At 45.3% G+C, this 21945-nt stretch overlaps 1 protein-coding gene across 4 annotated transcripts in view; it reads left to right on the forward strand.

Moving 5' to 3' along the window:
- Positions 1–18027: 18027 nt before the first annotated feature.
- KCNQ5 (potassium voltage-gated channel subfamily Q member 5) overlaps positions 18028–21945 on the forward strand; it is a 567647-nt gene continuing 563729 nt past the window's right edge. For all 4 annotated transcript variants that reach the window (XM_082405058.1, XM_082405060.1, XM_082405059.1 and 1 more), the window contains exon 1: positions 18028–18579. In XM_082405058.1, the coding sequence (XP_082261184.1) occupies positions 18173–18579 (407 nt within the window). In that variant the 5' untranslated portion in view covers positions 18028–18172. The remainder of the gene's footprint in view (positions 18580–21945) is intronic.

The following is a 21945-nucleotide window of genomic DNA, read 5'->3' on the forward strand; positions in this document are numbered from 1 at the left end:
CCTAGTCCAGGAAGATCCCACATGCCGCAGAGCAGCTAAGCCCGTGCGTCACACTACTGAACCTGCGCTCTAGAGCCACAACTACTGATCCCGTGAGCCACAACTACTGAAGCCCATGCACCTAGAGCCCGTGCTACGCAACAAGAGAAGCCACCGCAATAAGAAGCCCACACACCGCAACCAAGAGCAGCCCCTGCTCGCCGCAACTAGAGAAAGCCCATGAGCAGCAACAAACACCCAGCGCAGTCAAAAATAAGTAAATAAATAAATAAGTAAAAATTTAAAAAAAGAGAATGCAAAGAGGAATGCATAATTAAAGAGCATATTCGTTGGTCTTGGATTATCAAGTTCAGATAATTTTTCTATCATTCTATGTTATATACAGTTTTAGATCATCTTTCTATCATTCCATGTTATGTATAAAACTCTGGTCTAAAAAGGGTTTAAAGCTTTTGAAAAATTACAGTACACTGCAGGCTGCATTACACAGAGATAATAAGTGTTCTAGAGTTTTCACACATGTAGGCACTCAGTTAAGAGTTGTTGCATGAACTGATGCGTGGATGAGTAAATAAATTCTCACTAAGAGAATGAGATGGGCGTCTTCTCTAAACTCAGGTACTACCAGTCATGACCCAGCTGACCACTGCCAAGCTGAACACTGAGAGGCCCACCTGGGGGCCCAGGTGAGGAATTGTTCATTTAAGTCTCATGCCGTAGAGCCACACGGTAGCAGACTATCGTGTGTATGTATGTATGTATGTATATATATATATATATATATATATATATATATATATATATATATATATATTTGCTGCTATAGGTTCATTTTCAGAAGCTTAATCTGGACATTTGTGGGACAAGTTGCAGAGTAGAGGAACCTGAGCTCACCTCCTTTCATGAAAACACCAAAATCACACCTAACTGCTTAACAGCCATCGACAAAAAAGACTAGAACCTACCAAAAAGATCTTCTACTTCCAAAGACAAAGAAAAAGCCACAAGGAGACAGTAGGCGGGGTGCATTCACAATACAAAAGTCTAAACTGATTAAGGAGGTTGCTTATGTTTACTATCTTGCTAAAAAAAATTTTTGTACTCATCAACGCATAGATGTTGAATTTTACTAAATTTTTAAAACATTTATTCTAGATGATAGTATGATCTTTTTCTTTTTTTTTTTTTTTTGCTGATGGAATGACTTACATGATCTACTTTTTTTTAACCTTTTTTAATTGAAGTATAGTTGATGTACAATATTATATGTTACAGGTGTACAATATAGGGATTCATAATTTTTAAAGTTTATACTCCATTTATAGTTATTATAAAATATTTGCTATATTCCCTGTGTTCTACAACACATCCTTGTAGCTTATTTATTTATTTAAATTTATTCATTTACTTATTTATTTGGCTGTGTTGGGTCTTTGTTGCTGCGTGCAGGCTTTCTGTAGTTGTGGTGAGCGGGGGCTACACTTTCATTGTGGTGTGTGGGCTTCTCATTGCAGTGGCTTCTCTTATTGTGGACCACAGGCTCTAGGCACACGGGCTGCAGTAGTTGTGGCTCGCGGACTCTAGAGTGCAGGCTCAGTAGTTGCGGTGCACGGGCTTAGTTGCTTAGTTATCAGAGTTGAAGCCCTGGGTGGGCCCATAATCTTCCCTGTATTGCATAAGCAGATGGTTCTTGGTGGATTTATGTGCTGGTGGGCAATATTTTAAAGCATTGGATTGCAATTATATTCATACATATTTATATGTGTTTATATATACATACACTAAGCTACACACACACACACACACACACACACACACACACACACACACAGAGTGATACTGTTGGATTTATAATATCCAAACTCTGAACAATCTGTGTCATCAGGGTATTCCTAACTACAGCTTGAGAAATAGAATTGGTTGTTCCGGGGAGGGCGAGGAAATTTCTGCTGTTCCTGTTGCTCTCATACACCCAATACAAAACATCCTGAAGACAGTCTCCAGAGAACCCTTGTAAAATGCATTCCTTTAAGAGTACAGTGCAAGGACTCGCAGTCTGGAATCCATAAACTCCAGGTTTTATGATTTGTTTCAGAGTGTCTGTGACCCGTAGAGGTTGTCTGCAAAATTATAGGTATGCTTTTCAGACTTTTTCTGAGACTTTCACCAAATTCTCAAACCTCTCTCATCCAGAGAAACTTCAGAATCATAAATTCACAGATATTCTAGAGTGATGAATTCAACACCTATCATCAGAGATCTAAAATGTCACCTATATTTTAGAGTGAAAGAATTAAACACCCATCACCACTTGAATATTGCTATTAGAAGTCTAATAATATCCAAAGCTAAGTATGTTAAAGGTTTACTTTGTTTACTTATATCTAGTCACCTTTAATAAAGTATTATTAAATAAAAAATGAATGCATAACCTGGTACATTATCAGCTGTGGCTGCTTTCATTTGCTTTTAAACTTCACAAACAGTTCACTGAAAGCTGTCATCTGCAAAACTTAAAAGTTTCACTTCTGGGTTATCTCAAGGTTTACCCAGAAAAACCGTATCTTTTTACAAGTTCATGTTTCTATTATTTTTATGTATCTGTTAAATTTCAGTTAATATTTAAAATTACAGAAGCTAATGTTTCAGAAGATTCATTAGCTATTACTTTCAAGTTGCAGGGTGAATCACAAACTGAACCTGAGGTAAGTCTTGCAGTGCGTCATCATTAGGAGCAGTGGTCAGATTTACTGTCAGAGCCAAGCTGAGGCCTTACATCAACTCTTTCATTTAACCCTCTCAAAAGCCCTGTGATGAGGATACAATTATCTCCACTCTCAACAGGAAAGAAATGAAGACAGAGAAATTCAGTAACTCAGCCAAGAACCAGGATCCCATAACTTAGAAGTTTTTTCTGACTCCCAAATCCTAACCAGTTTAAAAGTAACTTATTGGCCATACAACTAGATACAAAATAGATAAACAACAAGGACCTACTGCATAGCACAGGGAACTATACTCGGTATTCTGTAATAACTAAAATGGAAAAGAATCTGAAAAAGAATATATATATGACTGAGTCACTGTGCTGTACACCTGAAACTAACAAGACATTTAAATCAACTATACTTCAATTTTAAAAATTCAAATAAACAAACAAATAAATAAAAGAGAGTCCTTCCAGTCTCTCACCCCCCAAAAAGTAATTTATTGCTAATTATTTGTCCACTTCCGATTCTCAACACCCAAAACAACATTGGGTCTTGTGGCCCCCAGTTTCTTCCTCATTTTAATCTTCTTATACACCTCAGGAAATACCTTCTTCCTTAAAACGATTGTCAACTTTGTCCCTCTTTTTCTCAAAATGCCTCAGTCTCACATAAATAACAAGCAAAAACAAAACCAAAAACTTTGAAAAGGCACAAAGTAATAGTCCCTCTATTTCACTGACCTTTTATTGTATCTCATCAAAATTTTACACCATAGTAGCAAAAGACATTCAAAAAAAAATAACAAAAACAGCTTGGTTGCAATCCCACTTTCCCCTCTGTTTCTCAGGACACTTGCCTCTCACACGAATTAGCTCTTTTTACTTTCAAGATTCCAACACAAGGTCCAGTCTCTTCATACACTTGGATCCTAACCCTCTCCACAATCCAGAGCATCCCAGCCACTAAACTGCAGACCTCAGGATGGCCGGAGCCTCAGGCCATCAGCTCTGGCTGTCCTTAGCCTACCCCTACACCCCAGTGGGCAGTGACTCTTCCCATTTTGTAGCCACGACACAGAAAGTCAGCAAGCATGACCCTAAGTAGCCCAACAAACAGGACTTGTCTTTAAAAATAATTTTAACAGCCTTTCTGTTAGTATAATTTTATCCAGAAGCCTCATATAAAAAAAGAGAAAAACAGAGGGGAGACCTTCAAGATGGCTGAGGAGTAAGATGTGGAGATCACCTTCCTCCCCACAAATACATCAGAAATACATCTACACGTGGAACAACTCCTACAGAACACCTACTGAACGCTGGCAGAAGACCTCAGACCTCCCAAAAGGTAAGAAACTCCCCATGTACCTGGGTAGGGCAAAAGAAAAAAGAAATAACAGAGACAAAAGAATAGGGAAGGGACCTGCACCAGTGGGAGGGAGCCGTGGAGGAAAGGTTTCCACACACTAGGAGCCCCTTCGTGGGCGGAGACTGCGGGTGGCGGAGGGGGGAAGCCTCGGAGCCACGGAGGAGAGCGCAGCCACAGGGGTGCGGCGGGCAAAGTGGAGAGATTCCCGCACGGAGGCTCGGCGCCGAGCAGCACTCACCAGCCTGAGAGGCTTGTCTGCTCACCAGCTGGGGCGGGCGGGGCTGGGAGCTGAGGCTCGGGCTTCAGTCGGATCGCAGGGAGAGGACTGGGGTTGGCGGCGTGAACACAGCCTGAAGGGGCTAGTGCGCCACGGATAGCCGGGAGGAGTCCGGGAAAAGGTCTGGAACTGCCTAAGAGGCAAGAGACTACTGTTTCGGTGTGCGGAAGGAGAGGGGATTCAGAGCGCCGCCTAAACGAGCTCCAGAGACGGGCGCGAGCCGCGGCTATCAGCATGGACCCCAGAGACGGGCATGAGACGCTAAGGCTGCTGCTGCCACCAAGAAGCCTGTGTGCGAGCACAGGTCACTCTCCACACCGCCCCTCCCGGGAGCCGGTGCAGCCCGCCACTGCCAGGCTCCCGTGATCCAGGGACAACTTCCTCGGGAGAATGCACGGTGTGCCTCGGGCTGGTGCAATGTCACGCCGGCCTCTGCCGCCGCAGGCTCACTCCGCCTCCTCCGTACCCCTCCCTCCCCCCGGCCTGAGTGAGCCAGAGCCCCTGAAGCAGCTGCTCCTTTAACCCCGTCCTGTCTGAGCGAAGAACAGACGCCCTCAGGTGACCTACACACAGAGGTGGGTCAAAATCCGAAGCTGAACCCCGGGAGCTGTGCGAACAAAGAAGAGAAAGGGAAATCTCTCCCAGCAGCCTCAGGAGCAGCGGATTAAATCTCCACAGTCAACTTGATGTACCCTGCATCAGTGGAATACCTGAATAGACAACAAATCATCCCAAAATTGAGGCGATGGACTTTGGGAGCAACAGTACATTTGGGGTTTGCTTTCTGCATCTAATTTGTTCCTGGCTTTATGTTTATCTAGTTTAGTATTTAGACTTTATTATTATTGGTAGATATGTTTATTGATTAGGTTGCTCTCGTCCTCCTTTTTTTTTATATATATATAGATATATATTTTTTCCTTTTTCTCTTTTTGTGAGTGTGTATGTGTATGCTTTTTTGTGTGATTTTGTCTGTATAGCTTTGCTTTTACCATTTGTCCTAGGCTCTGTCTGTCCATTTCTTTTGTTTGTTTTTTGTATAGTTTTAGCGCTTGTTATCATTGGTGGATTTGTTTTTTGGTTTGGTCACTCTCTTCTTTTTTTTTTTAATTTTTAACTTTTTTATTTTTAATAATTATTTTTTAATTTTAATATCTTTATTTTATTTTATTATTTTTTCTTTCCTTGTTTCTTTCTTTCTTTCTTTTCTCCCTTTTCTTCTGAGCTCTGTGGCTGACAGGGTCTTGGTGCTCCAGCCAGGTATCAGGCCAGTGCCTCTGAGGTGGGAGAGCTGAGTTCAGGACATCGGTCCACCAGAGACCTCCCATCTCCACGTAATATCAAACTGTGAAAGCTCTCCCAGAGATCTCCATCTCAACACTAAGACCCAGCTCCACTCAATGATCAGCAAACTCCAGTGTTGGACACCCTATGCCAAACAAGTAGCAAGACAGGAACACAACCCCACCCATTAGCAGAGAGGCTGCCTAAAATCATAATAAGGTCACAGACACCGCAAAACACACTACCGGATGCGGTCCTGCCCACCAGAAAGACAAGATCCAGCCTCATCCACCAGAACACAGGCACAAGTCCCCTCCACCAGGAAGCCTACACAACCTACTGAACCAACCTTAGCCACTGGGGGCAGACACCAAAAACAACGGGAACTACAAACCTGCAGCCTGCGAAAAGGAGACCCCAAACACAGTAAGTTAAGCAAAATGAGAAGACAGAGAAACACAGAGCAGATGAAGGAGCAAGGTAAAAACTCATCAGACCTAACAATGAAGAGGAAATAGGTAGTCTACCTGAAAAAGAATTCAGAGTAATGATAGGAAAGATGATCCAAAATCTTGGAAATAGAATGGAGAAAATACAAGAAACGTTTAACAAGGACCTAGAAGAACTAAAGAGCAAACAAACAATGATGAACAACACAATAAATGAAATTAAAAATTCTCTAGAAGGAATCAATAGCAGAATAACTGAGGCAGAAGAACAGATAAGTGACCTGGAATTCAATAGTGGAAATAACTACCACAGAGCAGAATAAAGAAAAAAGAATGAAAAGAATTGAGGACAGTCTCAGAGACCTCTGGGACAACATTAAATGCACGAACATTTGAATTATAGGGGTCCCAGAAGAAGAAGAGAAAAAGAAAGGGACTGAGAAAATATTTGAAGAGATTATAGTTGAAAACTTCCCTAATATGGGAAAGGAATTAGTCAATCAAGTCCAGGAAGCACAGAGTCCCATATAGGATAAATCCAAGGAGAAACACGCCAAGACACATATTAATCAAACTATCAAAAATTAAATACAAAGAAAATATATTAAAAGCAGCAAGGGAAAAACAACAAATAACATACAAGGGAATCCCCATAAGGTTAACAGTTGATCTTTCAGCAGAAACTCTGCAAGCCAGAAGAAAGTGGCAGGACAGGTTTAAAGTGATGAAAGGGAAAAACCTACAACCAAGATTACTCTACCCAGCAAGGATCTAATTCAGATTCGACGGAGAAATTAAAACCTTTACAGACAAGCAAAAGCTAAGAGAATTCAGTACCACCAAACCAGCATTACAACAAATGCTAAAGGAACTTCTCTAGGCAGGAAACACAAGAGAAGGAAAAGACCTACAATAAAAAACACAAAACAATTAAGAAAATGGTAATAGGAACATACATATTGATAATTACCTTAAATGTAAATGGATTAAATGCTCCAACCAAAAGACATAGACTGGCTGAATGGATACAAAAACAAGACCCGTATACATGGTGTCTACAAGAGACCCACTTCAAATCCAGGGACACATACAGACTGAAAATGAGGGGATGGAAAAAGATATTCCATGCAAATAGAAATCAAAAGAAAGCTGGAGTAGTAATGCTCATATCAGACAAAATAGACTTTAAAATAAAGACTATTACAAGAGACAAAGAAGGGCACTACATAATGATCAAGGGATCAATCCAACAAGAAGATATAACAATTGTAAATATTTATGCACCCAAAATAGGAGCACCTCAATACACAAGGCAAATGCTAACAGCCATAAAAGGGGAAATCGACAGTAACACAATCATAGTAGGGATTTTAACACCCCACTTTCACCAATGGACAGATCATCCAAAATGAAAATAAATAAGGAAACACAAGCTTTAAATGATACATTAAACAATATGGACTTAATTGATATTTATAGGACATTCCATCCAAAAACAACAGAATACACTTTCTTCTCAAGTGTTCATGGAACATTCTCCAGGTAAGATCATATCTTGGGTCACAAATCAAGCCTTGGTAAATTTAAGAAAATTGAAACCATTTCAAGTATCTTTTCCAACCACAAGGCTATCAGACTAGATATCAATTACAGGAAAATAACTGTAAAAAATACAAACACATGGAGGCTAAACAGTACACTACTTAATAACCAAGAGATCACTGAGGAAATAAAAAAATACCTAGGAACAAATGACAATGAAAACACGACCCAAAACCTATGGTATGCAGCAAAAGCAGTTCTAAGAGGGAAGTTTATAGCAATACAATCCTACCTCAATAAAAAGTATACATCTCAAATAAACAACCTAACCTTACACCTAATGCAATTAGAGAAAGAAGAACAAAAACACCCCAAAGTTAGCAGAAGGAAAGAAATCATCAAGATCAGATCATAAATAAATGAAAAAGAAATGAAGGAAACAATAGCAAAGATCAATAAAACTAAAAGCTGATTGTTTGAGAAAATACACAAAAATGTTAAACCATTAGTCAGACTCATCAAGAAATAAAAGGGAGAAAACTCAAATCAATAGAATTAGAAATGAAAAAGGAGAAGTAACAACTGACACTGCAGAAATACAAAGCATCATGAGAGATTACTACAAACAACTATATGCCAATACAATGGACAACCTGGAAGAAATGGACAAATTCTTAGAAAAGCACAACCTTCTGAGACTGAACCAGGAAGAAATAGAAAATATAAACAGACCAAACACAAGCACTGAAATTGAGACTGTGATTAAAAATCTTCTAACAAACAAAAGTCCAGGACCAGATGGCTTCACAGGCAAATTCTATCAAACATTTAGGGAAGAGCTAACAGCTATCCTTCTCAAACTCTTCCAAAATATAGCAGAGGGAGGAACACTCCCAAACTCATTCTATGAGGCCACCATCACCCTGATACCAAAACCGGACAAAGGTGTCACAAAGAAAGAAAACTACAGGCCAACATCACTGATGAACATAGATGCAAAAATCTTCAGCAAAATACCAGCAAACAGAATCCAACAGCACATTAAAAGGATCATACACTGTGATCAAGTGGGGTTTTTCCCAGGAATGCAAGGATTCTTCAATATACAGAAATCAATCAATGTGATACACCATATTAACAAAATGAAGGAGAAAAACCACATGATCATCTCAATAGATGAAGAAAAAGCTTTTGACAAAATTCAACACCCATTTATGATTAAAAACCCTCCAGAAAGTAGGCATAGAGGGAACTTACCTCAACATAATAAAGGTCACATATGACAAACCCACAGCCAACATCATTCTCAATGGTGAAAAACTGAAACCATTTCCACTAAGATCAGGAACAAGACAAGGTTGTCCACTCTCACCACTATTATTCAACATACTTTTGGAAGTTTTAGCCACAGCAATCAGAGAAGAAAAAGAAATAAAAGGAATCCAAATCGGAAAAGAAGTAAAGCTGTTACTGTTTGCAGATGACATGATGTTATACATAGAGAATCCTAAAGATGCTACCAGAAAACTACTAGAGCTAATCAACGAAGTTGGTAAAGTGGCAGGATACAAAATTAATGCACAGAAATCTCTTGCATTCCTATACACTAATGATGAAAAATCTGAAAGAGAAATTAATGAAACACTTCCATTTACCACTGCAACAAAAAGAATAAAATACCTAGGAATAAACCTACCTAAGGAGACAAAAGACCTGTATGCAGAAAACTATAAGACACTGATGAAAGATTATACAAACAGATGGAGAGATATACCATGTTCTTGGATTGGAAGAATCAACATTGTGAAAATGACTCTACTACCCAAAGCAATCTACAGATTCAAGGCAATCCCTATCAAACTACCAATGGCATTTTTCACAGAAATACAATAAAAAATTTCACAATTTGTATGAAAACACAAAAGACCCCAAATAGCCAAAGCAATCTTGAGAAAGAAAAACGTAGCTGGAGGAATCAGGCTCCCTGACTTCAGACTACACTACAAAGCTACAGTAATCTAGACAGTATGGTAGTGGCACAAAAACAGAAATATAGATCTATGGAACCGGATATAAAGCCCAGAGTTAAACTTACGCACATATGGTCACCTTACTTTTGATAAAGGAGACAAGATTATACAATGGAAAAAAGACAGCTTCTCCAATAAGTGGTGCTGGGAAAACTGGACAGCTACATGTAAAAGAATGAAATTAGAACACTCCCTAACACCATACACAAGAATAAACTCAAAATGGATTAAAGACCTAAATGTAAGGCCAGACAGTATAAAACTCTTAGAGGAAAATATAGGCAGAACACTCTATGACATAAATCACAGCAAGATCCTTTTTCACCCACCTCCTAGATAAATGGAAGTAAAAACAAAAATAAACAAATGGAACCTAATGAAACTTAAAAGCTTTTGCTCAGCAAAGGAAACCATAAAGAAGACAAAAAGACAACCCTCAGAATGAGAGAAAATATTTGCAAATGAAGCAACTGACAAGGATTAACCTCCAAAATATACAAGCAGCTCATGCAGCTCAATATCAAAAAACAAACAACCCAATCCAAAACTGGTCAGAAGTCCTAAATAGGCATTTCTCCAAAGAACATATACAGATTGCCAATAAACACATGAAAGGATGCTCAACATCACTAATCATTAGAGAAATGCAAATCAAAACTACAATGAGGTATCACCTCACTCCAGTCAGAATGGCCATCATCAAAAAATCTACAAACAATAAATGCTGGAGAGGGTGTGGAGAGAAAGGAACCCTCTTGCACTGTTGGTGGGAATGTAAATTGATACAGCCACTATGGAGAACAGTATGGAGGTTCCTTAAAAAACTAAAAATAGAACTACCATATGACCCAGCAATCCCACTACTGGGCATATACCCTGAGAAAACCATAATTCAAAAATATACATGCACCCCAATAGTCACTGCAGTAGTATTTACAATAGCCAGGACATGGAAGCAACCTAAGTGTCCATCGACAGATGAATGGATAAAGAAGATGTGGCACATATATACAATGGAATATTACTCCGCCATAAAAAGAAACGAAATGGAGTTATTTGTAGTGAGGTAGATGGAGTTAGAGTCTGTCATACAGCGTGAAGTAAGTCAGAAAGAGAAAAACAAATACAGTATGCTAACACATATATATGGAATCTAAGGGGAAAAAAAAAAGGTCATGAAGAACCTAGGGGCAAGACGGGAATAAAGACACAGACCTACTGGAGAATGGACTTGAGGACACGGGGAGGGGGAAGGGTAAGGTGTGACAAAGAGAGAGTGGCATGGACATATAGACACTACCAAACGTAAAATAGATAGCTAGTGGGAAGCAGCCGCATAGCACAGGGAGATCAACTCGGTGCTTTGTGACCACCTAGAGGAGTGGGATAGGGAGGGTGGGAGGGAGACGCAGGAGGGTGGAGATATGGGGATATATGTATATGTATAGCTGATTCACTTTGTTATAAAGCAGAAACTAACCCACCATTGTAAAGCAATTTTATTACAATAAATATGTTTAAAAAAATACAAAAAAAAAAAAAAAAAGGAGAGAGAAAAACAAATGTCCAGTTAAAGCTGCAGGGTCTTGGATACCCGGACCCCTGCCGTCTCCTGACCTGTCTGAGAGATCCCAGGTATTCCTTGTGGCTCTCGGCGGCACTGCCTGAAAACTGTGTTGAATATTTAACAGATATTAGAGATGTATGCATAGTTTTTCCCGAATGATCTGGTCAGTTCCACAGCCTTTCATTATAAATAAAATCAAAGAATAATGTGTCATTTATCCAACATACATCTTCCTTCCAGGTAAAACTAAACATGAAAAATGTGTACGTATTAAATTCAACTTTGGGGGAAATGTTAGAAATGAAAAAGTGATAGTTTTTTTTTTTTTTAATTAAAAATGCTATAAAAGTACTGAGCAAAATCAGTAGATGTTGTCCAAGTCGTCTGAGACCTCGCAGCTGGCAGTGAAATATTGTCAGTGTAATTGCAGCTCAGACTCAGCCAGGCGACCTGTGAGCCTGGCTGCGACCGCCAGCCACTCAAGTGTCCTGAGTCAGCATCGTGCTGTGTCATGTTCAGAGCCTTCGTCAAACCCAAAGCCTCTGCCTGCAGCGCCCTCTCTCCTCCCCTCCAGAATCATCGTCTTCACTACCTCACCTTTGAATTCCTTCCTGCCCACTCTGACTTGATTTTTCTTTCTACAAGAAATTCTGCAAGAAAACAAAACCCAGAAACAACTTCTTCCAATGGCCTCCTGTGGTCAAATCTCAAACCCTTATTTCAACTGGTCTCTGTTCAGCATTTCCTTGTTGAAGCTTCTTTTGTGGCTGTCGAGGCAGTGGTCCTCGGTGGTCCTCGGTAATCACTCAGCCTCCTCTTCTCCTTCCTCCTTCCCAACCCTCAATGCTCAGGCTCCCACCTTCAGGCTGGGTCCTCAGGTCTCTTCTTTTTTAAGCCAATCTATGTATTTTCCCAGGCAATCTGACCCCAACCCATCACTTTCATCATATATATGAAAGTATATATATATATATATATATATATATATATATATATATACACACACACACACATACATATGCTGGTGGTTATATCTTTTATATGTGTATATACATATATATGCTGGTGATTCTCAAATTTTGAATCCTAGCTCCCCCTTGAGCCGAGAGCCGTATACCCACCGGACATTTCCACTGGGCTGTCTCAGCAGGCCGGCCATATTCAACGTGAAGTTGAACTCAGCATCTTCCCCCTCCCCAGACGGCCGTGCCAGAGGGTCTCTCCTAGTTTACTCAGAGACTCAGGCCTGAAAACGGGAGGTTTTGCTCGACACCTGCCCTAGGACTGGCAGTCATCACTACTCTCCACAGACACGTCATCTCTGAATCCCAGCCTGGACCAGTGTGTGCCATGCACGAGTGCGCAAGCCACGCTTTTTTTTTTTTTTTTTTCCATTAAGCTGAACTAATGTCAGGTGCTTTTCTGCAAGTGGAAATAGGAACAAGTAGAGTTTCTTGCTTTACATTCTTCAGTGGCTCCCTGCTCAAGTCAGAACAGAATCCTGAATTCTTGCTGAGACCCTCAGCCGTGGAGCCCCTGACTTATAGTCACACCTTCAGAAGTGCCCTGGGCTGTGGGAGAATCCAACCACTTGCCGCTCTCAATGGATGATCAGCTCTCAAGCCTTCACAGTTTTTCAAGTATTTTTTCTTTGAACACCCCGCCCTGATGTCACCGAAATCCAGCTTTTCCTTAAGACTTAGCACAGCATTACATTCCTCAGGAAACCCTCTGCAGCTTCCCATAGCGTCCTGTGCAAACTGGAAGGGTGGATTTCTGGAAACTCACCACGTCAGAATTACTTATTCATCCATCTCCCCCACCAGCCCATGAACATAAGCATCAAGACGCTTTTTCCTCTCTGCACCCACTCCAACTAGCACAGCAGTGATGATTAATGATTGCTTGCTGAAGAGACGAATAGGTTTAGGGAGATTCATAAAGAATGCTTTCTTATTTCCTCTTTGAAAAAGGTTATGGTAAAATGTGAGTGCCACTAGGGGGCACAGAATTATAACAGAATTTTCCCGTCCACTTGCTCAAAGGAGAGGTTTGCCTTCTGTATCAACCTCTTCACACAGTTTCTAAGTATATGTATCTTAGAAAGATCAAGTAACTGTATTCAAATTATTTCCAGAAAGAAGTGTTTAAGCAGTTGGCTGAAAGAAAAACAGTAGCACTGCCGTACTAACACGTCAGAAAAAAAATGAAATCAGGCATAGCCCAGCACGATAAACAGGGTTTTGTGAATAAAACTGAAGGTAATGTTAGGAAAAAGCTAAAAATGTAAATACAATTCCAAGACATTGATACTACACGATTTGGGACTGTTTTAAAATGTTGAATCCAAAAAAAAAAAAAACTATCTATGCGGGGAAGCCCTATTTCTGCAGGAAAAGTGAACAGGAATATGAAGTCTATTTCTGTGTTTAGAATAAAACTCCAAATCCTGCTTTACAACAGCTACTAGAAACTTTCCAACACTTCTCTTTTGGTAAGAAAAACAGTCAAAATTATTAAGACAATAATAGGCTAAAGCTTTTTATTTCAAAAGTTAATATAGTTTCGTAGTTAAAAATCTGGTTTTGTTTTTTGTTTCTGTGGGTTTTGTTTGGTTCTGTTTTTGCATTAAATACCTGTAAGTTTGAGTCCAGACTCAACTGCTTATTAGTTCTGGAAAATTATTAACTTGCTCACACCTCAGTTTTTCCCCTATAAACTGGATACGAGTGCAGTGCTCACCTAAGAGGCTGTCGTCAGAATCAAGTGAAATAATTCTTGGAAATCACAGGGCCTCGTGCACAGTAAACACGTGCTAAATATTTGCTATTATTTTGTTTTGACAATGGTGATTGACACATTATTTCAGTAATTCCTAGGAAAGTAAATTTTGATAGTTCCTGGGATGAAAATGGTGAGAATTTTTGAGCCTTTCCCACACTATCTGTCTGGTCCCCAAGCAGCTTCTCTTCACACCTGCATCCGCTCACACCTACACCTTTTCTGCATCCCTGGGCAGAGGCTGTTCTGAAGGGGCCATGCCTCATCCACTGAGGGCAGGGCTGCTGTGTTAGAACCCTCATGTAGTCTGGCCAGGCTCTTACGATCTCTAATGTTGCCCTGGGTTCTCTAATTTCTACTTGTTGGTGAAACACATTGAGAATCTCAGCATCATGTCTCCTAGATAAGAATCCTCAATGGACTAAAAATGATATCTGTGGTACACAATGCTGATACATTTAAAATAATAAGAGGAAGTAAATATATTTAGTGTATCAATGGTTATAAGATACCTGAGAAACACAATTATAGTTGCTATGCTTGTAGGTTTGGTGATGATCTGATAGGAGGGAAACAAAAGCTAAGGGAAAGGGTGGCATGGCTTAAAGGGCAGTCCACTCAAGAGTTAGGGGACTTCAGTCCTTCCTCCAAAGGCAAACAGCCGAGTCTTGGGCAAGTCGCTGAACAGCAGCCAACAATGGATTTCCATTTCTTCATCAGCTGATGTCCCTTTTGCTCTAAGGTTTGAGGATTCTATTTGTCATTACCATCTGGTTGACCCAGCAACTCACAGTGGGTCAAAATGCATTCCTATCTCTAAAAAGTAGCACTTCCATCCGTCACTAGATGATCAGAACCATGACAGTGACTTGATGGGAGGTGTGTTGAAGTGGTAGGGCTGTGGCAGAGGCGGAACTGGGGGGGGGCACAGACAAGAAGGAAAGGGGGAGAGTCATGGGGTCACTGACATTCTGTGAAACCAGCTCTGCCTTAAAAGTCTTTCCTGGGCATGTCTAGCTCTTGTATAGAATTTTCCATATTACTATTTTAGAGTACCCTTCAGATGAAAAATATAATGGGATAGAAAACACATTGAAGTAAAATATTTCTAGTAACTATTTTCAATTGAAACCATCTCCAGGTAGACTTCAGAGAATAAAAGTTTCCATGGTCATAAGTTTCAGGCAGGCATCTTACAATGCATTGAAAGCACTCCCATCTTCAAAGGATGGCGAGTGGAAATCACTTCACATGCTCTACACTAGAAATAAACATTTGCTTTGAAAAAGGTGGTCATCTTTTACCCTTATACCTCTTTATAATGCTCTAATGTAATTATTATGGTTATAATATACACTACTATATTGTTTTACTCTTTGTGCTATATGCCACCCTCTCTTGTGATATTAGGTTTTAATATTTCAACAAAAAGAATGAAAGGCAGTTTCCTAGCAACATCTGTATTCAAAGGCACAAAGAGAGAAAAAGCTTGATCAGAACACTCTGTTTTCCCCACAGTTAATTCTTGCCTTTTGAGGGGAGTTAGCTGGTAGTGAAGAAGCCGCGTCCACACAGAGAATCCGGGGTGAGAGGCCGTGCAGCCTCACGTGGCCTTTCCTTCGGAGCACGCGCAGGCCGGGTGTTAGGGTTTGCGGCTAAACCCCTCTTTCCCAAGGTAGCAGGCAGAGTCAGTGAAATACAACCATATGCTCTTTTGTACATGTTCTATTAAAGATGCGGAACCAGCACTGGGGTGGGGTGGGGAAGAAGGGATACTAAACTGGGAGGCGAGGTTGTTGGGTTCCTAGTAACCCTCATAGCAACCACCTGTGAGCGCTTGGTCCGGTCCCCTCTGGGGTGTCTGGTCTTTCCCACCTCTAAACCGCTGCTAATCACCACCTTTGATGCTGTTTTAAAGTTTCATGCATTTACTTCATCAACACCACGGCTTCACTAATATCATTGCCGCACCCCCCATCACCCCGCATCCCTGGGAGATCAGGCAACTGGCTCTTTTCCGCGAAACGTGTCCCGCCTTCCCGAACCTTCCTGCCTGCACGCTGGGCCCGGTGCGCCCGCGAGATGGAAGGGACCTGACCTTCGTGGTGGGGCGGGGCAAAGTCTGCAAGAAGGAAAACCCGCTTGGTCAAGAGAACGTGGTTTTCGTTCTCCTGCCTGCAGAAAAGCCAAGGTGTTCACGCTTAAAGCGTGCACACGAGTCCTTTTAGGCCTCTAGGGCTTTCACCCTGAAAGTCCCCGCGCAGAAACTCCGGGGAGGGGGGGTGTGTGTCTAAATATAGCGACGGCCGACTCCCCGCCCTCGGCCGGGTCCTCGCGCGGCTCGGGGACCGGAGCGCTCGCTCCAGGGCGCGCTCTGCCTCGGCTTGAACATCGGGCCACCGGGCGTCCCCCTCGCCCCTCCACGCGCGCGGGTGGGAAGTGAATTAGGGGACCGGAGAGCGACTCCGGGGGCCGGAGCTCAGCAGTCACGTGGCGCCGCCGCCAGCTGCACGGAGCGCCGCGGGGAAGCGTGCGCCGCCGCCGCCAGGCTTGGGGACAAGGCGGGAGGGAAGCGGGGTCCCGCCGGCGGCCTGGAGCCGGCGAGAGGGCCGCGCGGGCCTCACAGCGACGACAATAAAAGGAAGGGCAAAGCGTGGAGGTGCCGCGGCTGCCGAAGGCAGACGGGAGCGGCCGTGGGTGTGCGCCCAGAGCGGGGCCGGCAGAGCATCTCCCTCCGAGGGGCGGCGACAGCCGCCACCGGACTCGCGCCTCGGCTTTAGGCTTCTGGAAGGGAGAGGCACTTGGACGCACTACCTCGTGAGCGTCTGCTCTGGCTTTGTGGCGGAACCCCAGTTCTTCCTTCAGTCTAACTTGTGATCCTTTCCTTCCTATTTGGGGGGGGGGGGAAGGGGTTCCACTCTGTTGGAAGAAGTTCCCAAGCCCGGCTTCCTTTCGGCGTCCCCAGCTGACTGCGAGGTTGGGCGGCTTACGGTTTTTGACGCGGGCTCGCTGAAGGCCAGAGGCGCAGCCAGGGACCCCGCGGCCTCCCTCCTCCCCGGGGGCTGGGGGCTTGGGGGCGGCAGGAGATCCAGCCACTCGTCCCTCGCGACGCGTCTCTCACCGCGTAAGTGGCGGCAGACGGGGGTGGGGAGGGGACCCCGCGAAGCCGGTGTCCTGGGCTCTCCGTCCTCCAGGATTTTCCCCCCAAACTCTGGGGCCGCCGCCGCCACTGCCGAGACTCGGCCGTTGTATGACTATCTCGGACATAAATGAAAATTCTTGACGGAGGGACCCGGTTTCCCCTCCCCTGCTTCGCGCGGCTGCCAGGCGCGGCTCGGGGCCGCTCGTGCACCGCGGAGGAGCCACTTTGGAGTTTTGACGCCCTCCCCACACTCCACCCCCGGGCTGGCAGGGATGTCCGGCTACTCTGATGCCGGGATGGAAAGTCACAGCCCGCCAGCCGGAGTGAGCGGCGGGGAGATGCCCGGTGCCCACCTCGCCGGCTCGGCGGCCGTGTCGTGCGGGTCAGCACCCTGAACGCGGGGACCCGAGCGCCCCCGCCCGGAGCCTCGGCCCGCGCGCCCGGGCACTGGCTGGTACCTGGAGGGAAGGGCCGGGCCGTTCCCGCGCACACCCCTCGCGGAAGGACGGCGGGACCAGCCCTCGCGGCGGCGTAGCGGCGGGAGGGGACGGCGCCTGCCTCTCCCGTCCCTCCTCCGGGCACAAGGCGGGCCGCACCTTCCGGACACCTCCAAAGCGCCGGGGAGAACACGCCGAACTCGGCCTCCGAGAGGGGCTTCGGGGCCCGGTCCCCTCTGGCGTGGGGAGCCCGGGGCCGGGCGTGCGCGCGGGGGAGCTGCCGTTCCAGCCCCGGGGGCGCTTCGCCAGGAGGGAGTATCCGCCACGGGAACGGAGGGGCCGGAGAAGCCCTCTTGGAGTGACGCCCCCGACACGTCCCGATTACGCATTCGAAGCTAAAGGCTGCTCGACCCCGGGACTCCTCCGCGCGCCCTTCCGCCCCCGCTCCTCCCCCTTCCCCGGCGCGCAGGTCGAGGGCCGCCGGGCGCCCCGTCCGCCGCCGCCGCCGCCTCCTCGAAAGCGGCCGGCGCGCATGAGGCCGCGGCCCCCGCCGGCGGCGCCCCCCTCGCGGTGCCCGCGGTGATGCCATGCCCCGCCAGCACGCGGGCGGAGAGGAGGGCGGCGCCGCCGGGCTCTGGGTGAGGAGCGGTGCGGCGGCGGCGGCGGCGGCGGCGGCGGGCTGGGGGCGCGCGGGCTGCGGCATGAAGGATGTGGAGTCGGGCCGGGCCAGGGCGCTGCTGAACTCGGCGGCCGCCGGGGGCGACGGGCTGCTGCTGCTGGGCACCCGCGCGGCCGCGCTGGGCGGCGGCGGCGGCGGCCTGCGGGAGAGCCGGCGGGGCAAGCAGGGCGCCCGGATGAGCCTGCTGGGGAAGCCGCTCTCCTACAGCAGCGGCCAGAGCTGCCGGCGTAACGTCAAGTACCGGCGGCTGCAGAACTACCTGTACAACGTGCTGGAGAGACCCCGCGGCTGGGCGTTCGTCTACCACGCTTTCGTGTGAGTACCCGCGCCCCCCGCGCGCCCCCCGCCACCGCGGCGGCGGGGGCCCTCTTGCCTGGTCCCCCGGACGCCCGGCGCAGACGCCCTGGCCGGGCGCGCGCATACACACACACACACACACGCACGCACATGTACACACGCGCGCGCACACACTCGCGTGCGCACACGTGGTGGCTTTTATTTCTTTGCACGTGTTTGGGGTCTTCCTCCTAGAGCCTGCCAGCTCCCTGAGCCCCACCTCTCCCGCCTCTGCGGACGGAGCCTTCCCGTCGGCGCACCCGCTGAGCCACCCGGCCGCTCGGGGCGCCCGGGGGTAGAGCCGGGCAGGCGCGGGACCCCGGCTGCGCGGATAATTGGGAGCGATTAGGTCCCGAGATACGTCCACTCCAACCGTGGGGGGCGCCCGGGAGCTGGGAAAGGCTCAGGGAGGCGGAGCGCCCGCGTGAGGCTCGGGAGAGTGTGTTGGAAAGGTTAGGAGGTGATGGCGGGGTAGAGGCGGCGGGGAGAGGAGAGACGCAGGCCCGGGTCCTGGTCCCCGGGGCGGAGCTGGGGAGGCTGCCGCTCGGGGCGGGGGTGGGACAGCAGCTAGGTTTCCAGCGTGCCCGGAAACACGGCTCGCAGCCACCTCAACCGCCACTAACGGAAAGTCTCTCAGTGCACGTAGTCCTTCCTGCCACAGGGGTGGCCGAGGTCCGGAGGAGGCGAGCAGGGCCGGGCGAGGGGATGCTCGCTCGGGCGTAGTAGCCGAGGCTGGCTGGGAGCCCGGCGCGCAGGGGCGCGGGCCGGCGCGCCGCCCGGGACGGGATCAGGCAGTGGGTGAAGCTGGCGGTGGGTGAAGCCGGCGGTGGGTGAAGCCGGCGGTGGGTGAAGCAGGCGGTGGGTGAAGCTGGCAGTGGGTGAAGCAGGCAGTGGGTGAAGCCGGCAGTGGTGGCTTGGAGTCAGACCGTGTGTGTTAAGGCTTCATCATCTAGCAGAGGCTGCTTAATGAGAAAATGATTGGAAGCAAATGTTTATTTTTCCCTTAGGCATTTAAAATCTTTCAGTGCGTTTGAAGTTTACTACTGTTTTTCCCACAATGACCATTCATTCAGTCTCCTGTTAGAGTTAGGTTTATGTGGACATTTGAAGCTAGTTTTTATGCCGTTACGCCATCATCTTTTCTTCTTCTTTTTCTCCTCTCTTTTTAGTTCCCCTTTTTTGCTTCTTTATGTTAAAATGAAATATAAAGACAGCAGCCGTAGGAGGCCAGTAGAGAAAGTTTAAGGCACTCACTGACAGGTTCCTTGTTTCCTAGTAAAAAAGATTTGGAACACGTGAATTAGGTGTCTTTTAGAAATGAGGCATGTCATCCAAACATAACTCTCACCTGGGATGGAGGATTGGCATCGACTCCAGAAACATTTTTTGAAATAACATGGACGAAGTGGCTGGTTTGGTAAATAGGTGAGCCTGGAATTTGACCACATAGTAGTCAGGAAATTGGTGGAGTCTACAATCTGTGTGACTCTGGTGTCTGGAAAATTTTACAGCCCCAGATTGATGTGAACATGTAGCATGAGGTGGAATATTCCAGCCAACTTTCCATCTTACAGTGTACACAAGGAGGACGTTGTGTAGCACCATTATTACATCAAAAGGTATAATGTGTGTAAGATTCACGTTGCCTAAGATGTGGTTATTGCAGTAAATGCTAGACTTAGAGAAACGCTACTGATACTTTTCATGTTCATGCCCTCTGAGTTGATATATAATGAATCCTATTACCTAATGAGCCTGATAAATTATTTTGACCTGTCAGGATAATTATTTAATCCTGTCAGGATCCACTAAAACATTTAGCAATATGATCTGTGCTCAATTTGGCAGCAAAATATATACTGTATGGAAATTGGTTTTTGGTTTTTCGGTTTTTTACACAAGAGTTTGCTCAGAACGTTCATAGCTTTGATTTTACAATACGATGCTATTTAGCGGACTTTAATTTTTGGTAATTTATGTATTGTATATTCAGAAAGGGTGAGAGACAACTTTGGTTGGTGCTCATGCTTTGTATCTCCTAAGTGTTGCCCTTGAGCATGAATGAGGACTTCTTGTAATGCAACATTTTCTTTTCAATATGTTGGGGGTCTAACAGGTTTTTCTGGCCTTACAGAATCTTAAATTTTTGACAAATCATTTTTGAAGAGGTTCAAGTTTGAATAATTCTCTACTCACCAGGCTTTATTGGTCAATCATTGTCTAAAGTGGTAGATCCAAAATAAATTAGGTACTTGTCAACGCCACGTGCTGCTGTGAAGTTTTGCCTTACTGATTTCCAGAGCCTGAAACTGTAATGCTTGAGCGATCGGGTAGGGGTGCTAGACCCACATTAGCACAAAGACAGAAGCACCTGCACAACTACAGCTGATGTAGTAGTGGGGGACAGGCCGTCTTTGGCAATTGCTGCTTATGATTTTAAATAAGCTTTAGAATAGCTGGATTTCACACGTTAAATTAATAAAGGAAAGTTACTTTGAGCTGTAAGTCTAACAAGACCATTAATAATAAAGGAAGTTATAAGGAAACCATTTCTAAAGCAGTGTAACTAACTAATTCCTTGCCAGCCTGGGAATCCCCAAATCTTACTTTAATAACAGGTTTTGTAGCACATTAAGGTTCTTGCCAAGAACAAATGCACTGTGATTAATGAGGTACTTCAGGGATGGATTTACTTGGTCGACCCATGTTTCCTTGCCAAGAAGCAAGAAAAGTATGTTTAAAGTTAAGTTTCAGGTGAAGAAACATTTCTGTTAAATATGCAAAAACCATGATTATAATGGTATTTTAATGGTATACAATGTGGTTTCAAGTGTTTATGTCCCAGCCCACTGATGAGATGGCTGGCAAGAACAAGAGATGGCCTGCTGCAAATCCTTTCTTCCAATCTTTATAAATCGGTGGAAATTAGGAGCGTCTGTTGTCTTACTGTGCTTTAGGATGCTTCCTGGTTTCCTGTTTTCAGCTGTCCTTTAGTTTAATGGAGGAGCTATTCAAATATGAGGTGGCATACTTCTTTGAATGTTGTTTGTCCATTTTTTAATCCCTCATTTTTTGGGGGGGAAAAGTTTAGAGTAAATGGTGGTAATAGAAAAACACACGATGGGCTCCATCTAGCAATTTGCGCCGAAGGAACCAATGTGTCTCTGAGAAACAGCAAAGGTAGCAGTGTGGCAGACACGTGTAACTCGCCGCTTTGTCCGGTGCATCTTTGCCAGGCACAATACCATGGATGAGAACGGATATATATTTTCAACGAGAAGAAATCCTCCAAGTCACCCAAGCTAGGAGCCCGGCAGTCATCCTTAACGCCTTCGTTTTTCTCAG

Source organism: Balaenoptera borealis (assembly GCF_965194805.1).
Source record: "Balaenoptera borealis genome assembly, chromosome: 9".
Classification (NCBI taxonomy): Eukaryota; Metazoa; Chordata; class Mammalia; order Artiodactyla; family Balaenopteridae; genus Balaenoptera; species Balaenoptera borealis.